The sequence below is a fragment of the Panthera pardus genome, unplaced genomic scaffold (genome assembly GCF_024362965.1).
Source record: "Panthera pardus isolate Hobbes unplaced genomic scaffold, ASM2436296v1 HiC_scaffold_24, whole genome shotgun sequence".
In the NCBI taxonomy this organism is placed as follows: Eukaryota; Metazoa; Chordata; class Mammalia; order Carnivora; family Felidae; genus Panthera; species Panthera pardus.
The window spans coordinates 26,033,382-26,046,661 of NW_026526810.1; the positions used below are offsets into that span (position 1 = coordinate 26,033,382).

Below are 13,280 nucleotides of genomic sequence, written 5' to 3' on the forward strand. Positions count from 1 at the left end.
CAATATTTATTTCTAAGAAAGAAAATGGAATTATATACCAACAGTATACAACTGTATAAGGTGAACAATAACAATCCCTCTTCCTAATCCCCAAGCCCCTAGCTGATATCACTATTAACATGCTCTCCAAGCTGTCCTTTTTTTATAGTTTATTTTGAGAGAGAAAGAGACAGAGAACGCACTCACACAGGGGAAGGACAAAGCGATAGGGAGAGAATCCCAAACAGGCTTTATGTTATCAGGAGCCCGACGCAGGAATTCATTGCTGAATTCCCTTAAGCTAAAGACACAGCAAATCTTAAAAAGTAGCAAATAGGGAACAATATGATTAACAGCTGACTTATTAGAAACAATGGAGGCAAGAAGGCAGTAGAATGACATATTCAAAATGATACTATTGCATGAAAGGGCAAAGAGTATATACATTTGTAGAAATTGCCAAATTGCATTACAAAAAGGTTGCAACAGTTTACATTCTCTACTGTAGTATACTCTCACTCACATTACGTATTACCAAATTCTTTAATCCTTACCAATCCGAAATGTAAAAACAAAACCCACAACTTTTTAAAACTAGGGCATCAAATTTTGATTTACATTTATGTAACTAGGCATGATAGCTATTATTAATTAGCATTAAAATTTCTTTCATTGTGAACTGTTTTCCATAGGATTATCATCTTGATTTATAAGAGCCCTTGTGATATTAGCCACATTGTTTTATGTGTTGAAAATATTTATTCCATTCCCCTCTAAAAACAAATGTCACAAAATTTCATAAATTCATGGTCACATCTCCCTGCCCAAATGCCTCTCCACTCTAAACCATCCTTCACTATACTAAAATTGTATTTCTTTTTTTTCCCCTAAGTTTATTTATTTTTAGTAACCTCTATACCCAACCTGGGCCTTGAACTCACCCCCCATTCCAACTGAGCCAGCCAGGTGCTTCCTCAATACATTTCTAAAAATGTAAATCTTGTTATCAGAGTCTTAACAACCTTCTATGACAAAACTCATCAACTGTCAAGGTCTTTTATCCTCATCTCTAACAATCTCTACTCTCTAGCCACCACAGAATACTTAATAGAGAAGTTCATGAACTATTTTTTAAAATATTGGTATTTTTTCTTTAACCCCCATTACCCTCCACTCCCTCAATCCACATTTTTACCCCATTTATATTACTTCTTAAGTCTTCCTAATCTCTTCAGGTGGAATAATTTGCTTCTAACTGTACTTTATACATGCCTTTATATAGAAAACTTAAACTCTGCATTTTATCACTATGATCCTACTGGGCAAAGGAAATGCACCTTAAAAAAAAGTTTTAAGTTATTTATTTGAGACAGGGAGCAAGCGAGCAGGGGAGAGGCAGAGAGAGAGAGACAATCCCAAGCAGGCTCCATGCACAGGGGCCTGATGTGGGGCTCGATCTCACAACCACGAGATCATGATCTGAGCCAAAAACCAAGAGTCAGATGGACGCTTAACCAACTAAGCCACCCAGGTGATCCGGGAAGGAAATGTATCTTAATGCTCCCCGTAAATGTTTGTGGAAGAGATAAGAGATACAGTGACCTATACTGATGAAATGTATTGCTGAAGCTGATGTATTGATGAAAAATTACAAATCAGAAAGTATCAGGGGACAAGATAAAGACAACTGGAAGGATGGTGATACCTCAAGATGATATATAACTGATTTTTGCTAGCTTAAAACAGTAAGGTAAAAATTCAAGATAGAGGCAGTATTAACACAGAGCTGACAACAAGCAACAGCACATATGTTTTAGTAAACCAAAGTAGGTTGAGGTTAATAAAGTAGAACCAGTGAGCTTTATAAACTGCTGGCTAAGTCAATTTAAGGCTTTATTAGACAGGTTAAGAAATTTGCTCATTAAAGTCCATGGCTGCTTTTACTTTTTTTTTTTTTAAATTTTTTTTTCAATGTTTTTTATTTATTTTTGGGACAGAGAGAGACAGAGCATGAACGGGGGAGGGGCAGAGAGAGAGGGAGACACAGAATCGGAAACAGGCTCCAGGCTCCGAGCCATCAGCCCAGAGCCCGACGCGGGGCTCGAACTCACGGACCGCGAGATCGTGACCTGGCTGAAGTCGGAGGCTTAACCGACTGCGCCACCCAGGCGCCCCTGCTTTTACTTTTATTATCTTCAAATCCCAAAGTTTAAACACAAACCTACATTTCTATATAGGCAATTATCCACTACTAACTACACAATTTTTTGCAGACAGTTCAGGCCCTCAATCTGTTTATCTTCCTAAAGTGAAGTCAATTAAGTAGCCTCAGGCTATGTAATAATACAGACTCAGGATTCTACCCCAGGTTCAGGACTAAAAACTATACTTGTTTCTTTAAGTTTATTTCTCCCTTCAAAAAGAGAACCTTTCACAAGAAGAGTTAGCCAACAACCTCCAAATGCAACGCCTTTGGGAGCAGTGTTCCAAATGAGGCCACATTCTCCCTGGGTAGCTCCCAGTGAATGACAGAGCCTGGAAGGGGACCGGGGCTCAGCCATTTCTGCTTCCTGAAGTGTTCATGTATGCGCAATCTATGTGGTAGAATTCCCCACAGGGCTGCTACAGACTCTCACACCTGCCCCACAGTCTGAGTCTCTTCCTACCAAATCCTTCTTCCTTCTTTTTCTCTTTTAATAAGTGTCATACCAACATTAAAGTGTGTCCACTCCTGTTCCTCTTTAACCTGCACAAATACTATATCACAACAAATCCCCTTCCCTGTTACCTCCATCTTGGCAGAGGACCTCAACGGACATATCCTATTTTCCAACTCCAAGGTTTACTGAAATGCAGCTACCACATATTGCCCAGTATTTTGCCATATATTTACAAGAATAGTGTCTGGGCATTTACCCAAGTTAGAAATGAGCTTTTCTACTACGAAGGAATGTGGATTAGAAAGTCTCTTCAGACTAAAAATTTCACCTCCTTTGAGGTTTGAGCAAAAAAATAATTTGGTTTAACCAACTAACCAATATTCAACATGCAATATCTATCAGAAATACTTACATAACTGTGTTGTCATCCACTAAGATATCACAACCATGAGCAGGGCACGAAATAGTCTGAAAAAGATTGAAATTTAAACTATGTCTTCATTCAACAAATATTTACTGAATGCTTACCATCGCCAGGCACTAGGTTGAGAATACCTTAACATTTATAGGATCTTAATTGTTCCCTTTCCATTAAAGGAAATGTATGTGTGTATTTATCACCATAATGTAACTAGAACTGCTGACCTGAATAATTGGTTTTTCAACATAAAATTGAAAGGCACAAGCAAGAGACCTGACAAAATTGCTCAACAAGTTCAGCCTGACATATACACATATTAATGCCGCGGAGAAAACATACCTGGACTGTACCTTTAAATGGATTGCCACATTATAAGTAGGAAAAAAAAAAGCCTCAATTATCTTTTATCTCAATATAGAAAGTAGTTCCTCATGCAATTCATAATCCAGAATGCTTCACCTGTTCATGTTTGTGCAAGAGTCTAAACACTGTAGAAAATTCAACAAAAAATGAAAATCAAATTGACATCTTTACCTGTCCCATGCCTTCCTCCATTATTTTGGTAGTTAAATATTCGCTCCAGCACTGCATACAAAACTTATGTCCACATTCAAGGCCAGTGAAATACTGCAACAAAAATAATACATGCACTTTTAAAAGATATTGCCAGAAAAATCACTATACATAGTGACTCAATAAGGCTCTATTAGGTCACATTTCTCATACTGGCTAAAATGTTCCATTTGACAAGACTAGATGGACTCCTAAAATAAACTTGGTGGTAAAATCTAGACATGCAAATACATTTAACACAAAATAATTAATGAGAAATGCATCTATAGTCGATAATTGTAATTTTTAGGAAAGGCAGACAAGATTGTACTAAATATAAGAATATATCATGTACCAATAAGCATATGAAGACATGCTCAAAATCCACAGCCATCAGAAAACTGTAAATCAAAACCACAATGAGACACTACTTAACACCCACTAAAACAGCTGTATTCAAGAAGACAGATAATAACAAGTATTGGCAAGGATGTGGAGAAATCAGAATCTCCATACACTGCTGGTGAGAATGTAAAATGGTGCAGGAACTTTGGCAAACATTGTGGCAGTTTCTCAAATAATTAAACACAGAGTTACTCATGGCCCAGCAATTCCACCCCTAGGTATATAGCCAGAAGAACTGAAAACATAGCTCCACACAAAAACTTGTATACAAATATTCAGAGCAGGATTTTCCACAGTACCCCCAAGTGGACACAACTCTAATGTCCATCAATTGCCGAATGGATAAACAAAATGTGGAATATCCATTTGAAAGAATATTATCCAAGCATAAAAAGGACTGAAGTACTGATATATGGTATAATGCACATGAGACTGAAAACATTATGCTAAATAAAAAGACGCTAGCCACAAAAGACCACATACTGTTTGATTCGCATGTATACAAAAGGTCCAGAATAGGCAAATTCACAGACAGAGTAGATTAGTGGTTGCCAAGGGTTGGGTGGCAGGCGGCAGGGAGGGAAGTGACTGTTAAAAGCATATGAGATTTCTTTTCAGGGCGACGAAAATATTCTAAAGTTTACTGTGATAGTGACTGCAACAACTCTGCAACTAAACTAAAAAGCACTTAAAAATTTTTTTTCTTTACTGTTTATTTTTGAGACAGAGAGAGACAGAGCATGAGTGGGGAGGGACAGAGAGAGAGGGAGACACAGAATCCAAAGCAGGCTCCAGGCTCTGGGCTGTCAGCACACAGCCCGACGCGGGGCTTGAAGTCGTCTACTGCAAAATCATGACCTGAGCCACCCAGGCACCCCTAAAAATCACTTTAAGTAAGTGAACTGTATCGTATGTGAGTTATTATCTCAAAACTGTTACCAAAAATTTCACACAAATATAGGACTTCATAGAGTTGCATGGAATGTTGCTTACCAAGATAATCAAAATCTTATGGAAACCAGAAAGATTATTCAGATAGCTAAGAATAATAGTAATATTTTGGTCTAATCTTGTATTACTTACATGAGTTGAAATACTATTAATTTGAGGGATGGTTATAAGAAGTATATTATTTTCTATAATGGAATATTAAGCAAGTACTTTAGTGTCTTGAGGACAGTATTGTAAAAAGACAAATGGTCACTAAGAATATGTTATAATATTTACTAAGTTTCAACTAAGTTTATGTTAAGTTTCAACTAAGAATGTTATAATATTTACTTGAAATTATTTTTAAGTGAATAGGTAATATAGGCTCATGGTCAAAAACAATTATTTAACAGTATGAATTTATGTTGAAAATAAGTCTCCTTTATTCTTATACTTTTCCTCTACTTCTCTACCTAAAAGTAATGACTATTACCATTATTTTACATATTCTTTCAGAGATGTTCTAATGTACACAGGTATACACACACACACAAAGAGTAGCACACACTCTTTTCTGCATCTTGGTTTATTATTATTTAATAGGTTTCTTATGTGGTTCTACATTAGTACACGTGGGTCCACCTCTTTCTACATTCTGTATGAAGGTACCATAATTTATTTAAACAGTCCACAATTAAAGGACATTTAGACCTTCTTTTTTTTTTGCCGCCATGCTACTGCATTGGCTATATATATATACATACATACATACACACACACACATACACACATCATTGTGATCATGCAAATTCACCTTGGGACAAATTTTTACAAGTGACATTATAAAAGGTACACATTTACACTTTAATAGATTATTACCACACTTCATTCAAAGAGGTTGTAGCAATTTATACTGTTCAAGAGAACCTGGTTTTACAATACCCATGTCAACATAGTATCAAATTCCCTGATCTCTGCAAATCTGACAGGTGAAAATGAATTACCTTCATCAATTTTGATTTTATTTTATTATGAGTGAAGTTTAAGCATTTGAAAAAAGATTTAAGGCTCTACATTTCTTTTTCTGTGCACTCTCTCCACCTATTTTTCCCATTTTTCCATTGGGATCCCCCCCCCCCCCCTTAATGATTTAGTGGGGATTTTCACCTACTTAGAAAATTGACCATTTATAGGTGTGGCAAATATTTTTCAGTTTCGAATCTGAATGTTCCCATTTTGTTGTCATGCAGAAGCTCTCTACTTATTGATATGTAGCAAAGTGTATTACTTTTACAATTTCTGGCTTCTGAATCAATTAACTTTAATATAAGGAGTTAGGAAGAAATTTAAGATTCTACTCCAGATACAAACCAAGTTGTTCCAATGCCATTTTCTGAACCCACCTGATTTGAAATGCCCCCTTTTATAATACACCAAATTCTCCTCACACATATTTGACTCTATCTTGTTCCACTGCACTGACTATTCTTAGGTAGGACTAGTTCCTCCCTGTCCCCATCAATCTAGTTGTTTTTTTTTTTTTTCTCAATATTTTACTATTATTCTATTTTTCCAAACACTCAAGTCATCTTTTTATCTCCGTTAGTATTTCAAGTTTTCTTCATAATAGAGCTTTCACATTTCTTGCCAAGTTTACTTCTAGCTCTTTTATTCTTTTTGTGGCTCACATAATATTTTGAATTCCATTCCATTTTCTAATTAGCTGTTATTTGAAAAGTGCTCATGAAATTTCTGATGTTGCTTATGACATAAGATACCAATAGTCAGGATGCAAAATTCTACACTACAGCATATCAACTATATAAAGAATGGCCAGAAGCAGACATGGGGGAAAAAAAATCTATCAGTGTCCTAAAAGAAAATATTTACCCAGTTTAAAATACAGTGCTATTCTGACTGACAATTATTCTGACTCATTCACAGAGGAAGTGAAGGTAAATATTTTGGAAATCAGTATCCTCATACATTAAAAAAAAAAAAAAATCTGGAAACAAACAAAAGACTCTATTCTCATTACTCCCCATTGCTAAAGGAGATCTGGCACTAATTTGTTGCCTGATCACTAATGGAGAGCATATGATTTTCAAGGCTACAATGAGAAGGAGCATTCTATAAAGGACAAATATAGCAGAGTAAAAGATCAACAATTCTAAAATGTTATATTCGTAACTTAAAAACACATATGCATCCACATATGTTTTCTTTTTTCAAATAAGAATCCTTGAGAATGAGAGACTAAAGGTCACAATGGTTACTTAGTGATCACTGCAAGTAACATCTCTACCTTTGAAACTTCTGGACCAGGGATCATTATAAGATATAAAGAAAGCTTTTTATTCTTTAAAGGCTTCTTTTCAATATATATTTTTTATTAGATACTAAACATTTTAATTAGATGCTAAACAAGATAAATTAGAAAATAAATCACACACACGTCTAAAGATAAAACAAAAACTAACCTGTGGTATAAACGCATTTATTGTGCTCAAGAGCAGTGTCATCATTACGGATATATCTGAGTATCACCATTCTGTTGCATTTCCCTTTCCCTCCTCCTACTTTCACGTATCTCTATTCCTTTACTATCTCGTGCTTATTATCTACTTGGGTCCCTCAACCTTTCCCTGACTCAAGGGATCTTATCAAACTTATCCCTCTGTATATCATAAATAATATACTCAGAATACACTAAATGACTCAGAATACACTAAATACACGTGAAATATTATGTAAAACAAATTAATGGTCCCTTAAAAAAGAACTGAAAGATTAAACACTCTTAAAGGGTTCATTTATCCCTGCCATTTTACATACTTGGCAACTAATGTCAAACAGCAGTAAGTACATTAAGAATTATCTTTCCTCCATCAGAAGTTGGACAAATACTCTCTAAAGTTAAAGCCATTATGTTTACAAAAACTGAATAATCAGGGCATCAGTTCCCTCATCTATAAAATGGAATCAGTTAAAAAGGAATACAGGGTTGGACTCAGATCAGATGTTTTCGGTGTTCCCAGCACAAAGATTCAGAGTGAGGGGGTAAGGGATGAGAGAGTGGACTATCCTTATAATCTTCAAAGTTACCTTAAACATATCTGATTCTTAGAATATACAAATTATTTACTTCATAAAAATGAGATATCATAGCTCAAAGTATACCTCCTAGTAGAGTGGGAGAGTTAATAAAGATAGATCTTACGCTCTAATTCAAAGCAACATTATTATAAAGTGAATGTTGCCAGGGCTAACAAACCCCTGCATTGGCCACAACACAAGGGGTTGGGGGATGGGGGAATTTATGAACTTTAAAGTGCCTGTGAGTCTCTGGAAACCGTTTTTAAAGGAGAGATCACCCACGATAGTTACTCCCAAGTGCTATAACCTATGCTACCAAAGCATTTGTTTAAAAAATTTGTTTGCATATGGCACTATAAAGCTAAAGTTGCTTTCTGGAAGGATAAAGGTATTGAAGAAATATACTAAATAAAAGGCAAGTATCAGTGTTTGAAGACAGCAGTGGAAATTGAAACATGGGAGTTGTACAACAGAGGTAAAAAAAAAAAAATCATCCAATTAAAGCTTTAATGGAGTCTCAGGTGACATTTACTTGCAAAACTGAAAAGGTTAAAATTATCTTTCTATATTAGTCTAAATATTATGAAAAAAAAGTCCTAGTTTTATTACACTGTATTTTTCATAATGCTTGGCACAGTTTCCATAACAATCTTTAACTTACTTTCCAAACCATGTTGCGGTTTGCTTTTTTGTCCTATCACTTCCGTAGCCAGACTTCCTTTAAAGAGCAATTTGTTCACATTTATTGCCTCTACTTCCTTTCCCACCTTCAAATCAATGACTCTTCAGGTCATGCAGTATGGTTTTCCATCTTACCACAATACTTAAATTTAACTTTCCAGTATCATCAGTAAACTTCATGTTGTTAATTCCAAAGTCACTCTTCAATTCTTTTCTCTGAAGATTTTAGCAATGTTTCTTACAAGTACATTCTCTTCCTTTGGCTTCTGTATTGCCACATATTGATGGCTCACCTAACTATCACACTTCCAGAGGTTATTTCAGAGGTCAATTTCAGTGGGCAATTCTCCCTTATCTAAAACTGGGTTAGGTGTCTCTCTCCAACATGTTCCCACAGTATCATGCCCTACTAAAGTGCTTACCATTCTTTCTGAATATGTCATTTTACTTTTCTATCTAGCTAACCTATAAACTACATGAGGCAGGCATTATGCCTTGATTCTCCATTGTGTTTCTAACACTTAGAATAGTGCCTCGTGTGTTGAAAAAAATGAGTAAGTAAATAGCAGGCTTTCTAGTTACAAGTGCAAGCAAAATTTACTATGCAGATCTCCAGTCATGGTTTTTATTCTAATTTGTTAAGTTAGACAATACCAAGGGCACTGAGAAAGTTATAGGGGATATTTGTAAGCAGCTAGTTTCAGTACTCAAATTACATTTAAGATTTAAACTACAGAAGATCTGGTTATAACAGAGCAGGAAGAGAAATGCCAGGAAATAAGGAAACCCTGAATGATCTGGGACAAATTCCTTGGGTTTCAGTATTATTTCACAGAAACTTTTATGAACCATACAAATGTCAACTGGTAAAGAGAATCTGTTAGAGACCAATAATAAAATGGTCAAAACATGAATTTAATGTATTTTTAATATTAATGTTGTTTGTTTTTTTAAATGCTCAAATTAAGATTGTGATTTAAAGAAGGAAATTATACAATCCTGAGAATAGTAGAGACTTGAAAAAACATCTGATCCAACTCATTTGAAAGATAAAAAGAACTCCAACCCAGTGAGATTTAATAATTTACTATGTAAAGTCAAATAGTTAGCATTAGAGCTATGATCTAACTTGAGAACTTGGAAATTCAACTCAACACCTTACCTACGAAATTATTTCCATCCTCTGTTCTATTTCTCTAAGAGTACTTAATTACTTTCTTTTAAAACCTCTTTTCTAAGCACTTGTACATGTGCACACATTAGTTCCCTTCAAGTGGGCCTCTACAGAGATACATAGAAACCTCAGAGAAAAACAATGAAAAACCTTCAATATGTTAAAATATGTAAACTGTTGACAAGGACTTTGTATATAGTAATTATTAGGAAGAGTTGCTTAACTATTAAAGCAAAGAATATGAATAAGGTAGTTATTTTTATAGAATTAAATTATTTCTTAGATATCTTAAAACATCTTAGAGGTGAATTCCAAGAGACTAACTACATTTATGCCACAAATATTATTTTTCTATGGTTACTAATAAAGTAAGGACTTCATACAAAGATTATGTTTAAGCCTAAAATTCTTTACTAGACATGCCAAAGTAAACCACCTAAATTCAATAGGTTTTAAGAGGGATACTTTTACTGAAGAGAAACATCAATTAATTGGTCCTAGTGTCTGCTCCAACTCTGTTACCACTTGCTATATTTAAGAATCTCCATTAGAATGGATCTGCATAAGTGAAAATCTTTGGTTATGAAAAATCCTGAAAGCTCCATAGTAAAATGCTATTAAAGATATTTTATAAGTGTTTTGGATATTTATTTTTAAATGTCAGTTTTAAATCTGTTTTATTTTCAATGAAAAATTATTCTATTCACTGCCCACCTATTGAACAATTCTCCCATGATAGTAAAATGAACTCGGAATAGATTTAGGTATGTAATGACAACCTGGACAAGTTGCTGCTTAAAAAGCAAACAGGGGAGGAAGGGGAAAGAACAAGCTCTATTCTTCCTCTTCCTTTCTTTTATCCTTAATATTCTGATAGGTTACTGTTTTACTACAATACAATCCCAAACTCCCAGATCTCCCTTTGTTTAAATAATGAAAGTTGATTTACCCTCTGAAACTAAGAGTCAGTGCTGGCCTTAAACTACCAGATACTCACCGAGTTAGGGTAGTTCAAGTAGCAGATCTGACAAGGCATATCCTGTGCTGATGACCTTGTATTCATCTGGCGTGTTCGAGACTTTTTACTTGGATTAATTACATGACACTCAGCAAAGAGCTTCTCCAGGTTTCCATCAAAGTACCTGCATTATTTAAACAGAAAGGATGAGAGCCCAGCAATAGCACACTGTTAGAGCTCTCCAAAAACCTGATTTTCTATAGGGAACAGAAATGAACTGAATTAAAATAAACCCAAATCATAACCTTTTTTTGCTCAGAGGAAATGAGGTATATGGCTACAAACTGTAGCAAAAAAAAAAAAAAAAATTCATATACATATATATATGTATACATATATATATATATATACATATATATACGTATATATATATGTATATATGTATACATATATATATATATATGAAAGCAGTTTGAGCTTTTGTTGCTGTTTTGGTCTTTGTTATTATCCTGGAAGGTTAGGCTATTACTATTTTAATAGTACTACAAGTAAAACTTAAGAATGAAAGTTGTTACTATCTCTGACGGTACCTTATAAAGAGTAGTGGTATTTTTAAAAGGCTAGGTTGTATTTTATACAAGTAATTTTATTAATAATTTTAGTTACACCAACTTAAATATATTAGCAAGTAAACTATCTGCAAAGCATATCTTACCCCACAGATCATTTACATGTGTCTCATTCTACAAAATATATTTGCTTTCTAATTATTCTCTTAAAGTAATTTTTAACTAACTAGCAAAGGGGTGGAAGGAAGAAACAAAAAACTATACCTTAAAATGTTTTTATATCAAATAATCTATATAATAGCCTTTCATACAGGTTTCAACAGGTTTCTAAATATACCTAAGTAGCTCACCATCTAATATCAAGAGCACAGAATGCCAAGTATGATTTATAGAGCTTCAAGTGAACTGCGGATTTCTTAACAGAAGACAGTGGCAAATACTTAGCACAGTATTTCCCATTAATCCAGATGAGACATGGTTGCTGGCCTCCCAAAATATCTTTTTTTTTTATATAAATTTTTTTTTTAACGTTTATTTATTTTTGAGACAGAGAGAGACAGAACATGAACGGGGGAGGGGCAGAGAGAGAGGGAGACACAGAATCGGAAGCAGGCTCCAGGCTCTGAGCCATCGGCCCAGAGCCCGACGCGGGGCTCGAACTCACGGACTGTGAGATCGTGACCTGAGCTGAAGTCGGACGCTTAACCGACTGAGCCACCCAGGCGCCCCCTCCCAAAATATCTTAATATTCTAAAGGGACAAGCAATAGATACAAAAAAACTGCAATCTGTAAATCAATATAACTAATGAAAAATCTGGTCAATTACTTTTTAGCTTATAAAGCCTAGGTGTCAATAACTACAGTGTTCTTTACGTACAAACAGGAGTCTCTCAAGTTAAAAAATAAGTGATACTCAAAAGAGATTTCCATTTTTTTAAATGCAGGTCTTGTTCAAGCTTGTGTCAAAGCACTTGCTATGGAAAGTAAATCCAGGAAATCACTCAAATGAGAACAAATCACTCTCCTTAGACTAATAAGTATCTTTTTATAAATACTTTGACTACAGTATGTTTCAATAAAATGATCAAATTATTAATCAAAATGTCCATACTTATAAAAGGGGAACTCATATAAAGTTAAAGTTGTTAATGATGATTTAGCTAATCAAAATATATAGAGCAGAAAATAAAATGCTTTCCTACTAATTATTTCTGAGAAAACCTAAGATATCAAGTTTTATCTCAAAAGCAGAAAGCATATGAAGCTAACACTAAATATGAACAGGTAAACCAATTAAACACATTGTCAGAAAAAATATTCATGCTCACATTAAGAGACAAACTTCTGCCATCCAAACTTGACTACATGAAACGACTAACTCCTAACACTTTGGTGATCATTCTGAACAGCAATCTCTGCATACACAGACGTGTCTGTAATTTCATATAAATAAAATCTACTCCAGATTTATAACCTTCAGTAAACAATATGTTAAGACATCTTTGTCAATGAACATTGTTTTTCACTGTGGCATAATATTCCACTGTAGCTATAATTTACCTAACCAGCCTTATACTAGGGGACAGTTAGATGTTCCACATAAGTAATTCTACTTTAAAACCTTGGCCCATCTGATAGGGACAGAAATATCTAGACTTAACTTACATTTCTTTATCAGTGAGGCTGAACATATTTTATTTTTCTATGAAGATCTTACCATTAATTTATGAGTTCAGTGTATCAACAGGAAGAACAACCCTTTGTCTCATGCATTGCTTTGTTCCTCCAGTTTCTAACTTGCCCTCAACTTGTTTAATGGTGTTTAATTGCCACTTTTAATTTTTATGTAGGCAT

The 13,280-nt window shown here is 34.6% G+C and overlaps 1 protein-coding gene across 1 annotated transcript in view; it reads right to left on the minus strand.

Annotated features, from left to right (window-relative positions):
• Window positions 1-13,280, minus strand: part of ARIH1 (ariadne RBR E3 ubiquitin protein ligase 1) — a 123,998-nt gene that overhangs the window by 38,772 nt on the left and 71,946 nt on the right. Inside the window, exons 3-5 of the mRNA XM_019441544.2 lie at window positions 10,896-11,040; window positions 3,595-3,687; window positions 3,052-3,107 (exon numbers count right to left, since the gene is read on the minus strand). Of these exons, the coding sequence (XP_019297089.1) occupies window positions 3,052-3,107; window positions 3,595-3,687; window positions 10,896-11,040 (294 nt within the window). The remainder of the gene's footprint in view (window positions 1-3,051; window positions 3,108-3,594; window positions 3,688-10,895; window positions 11,041-13,280) is intronic.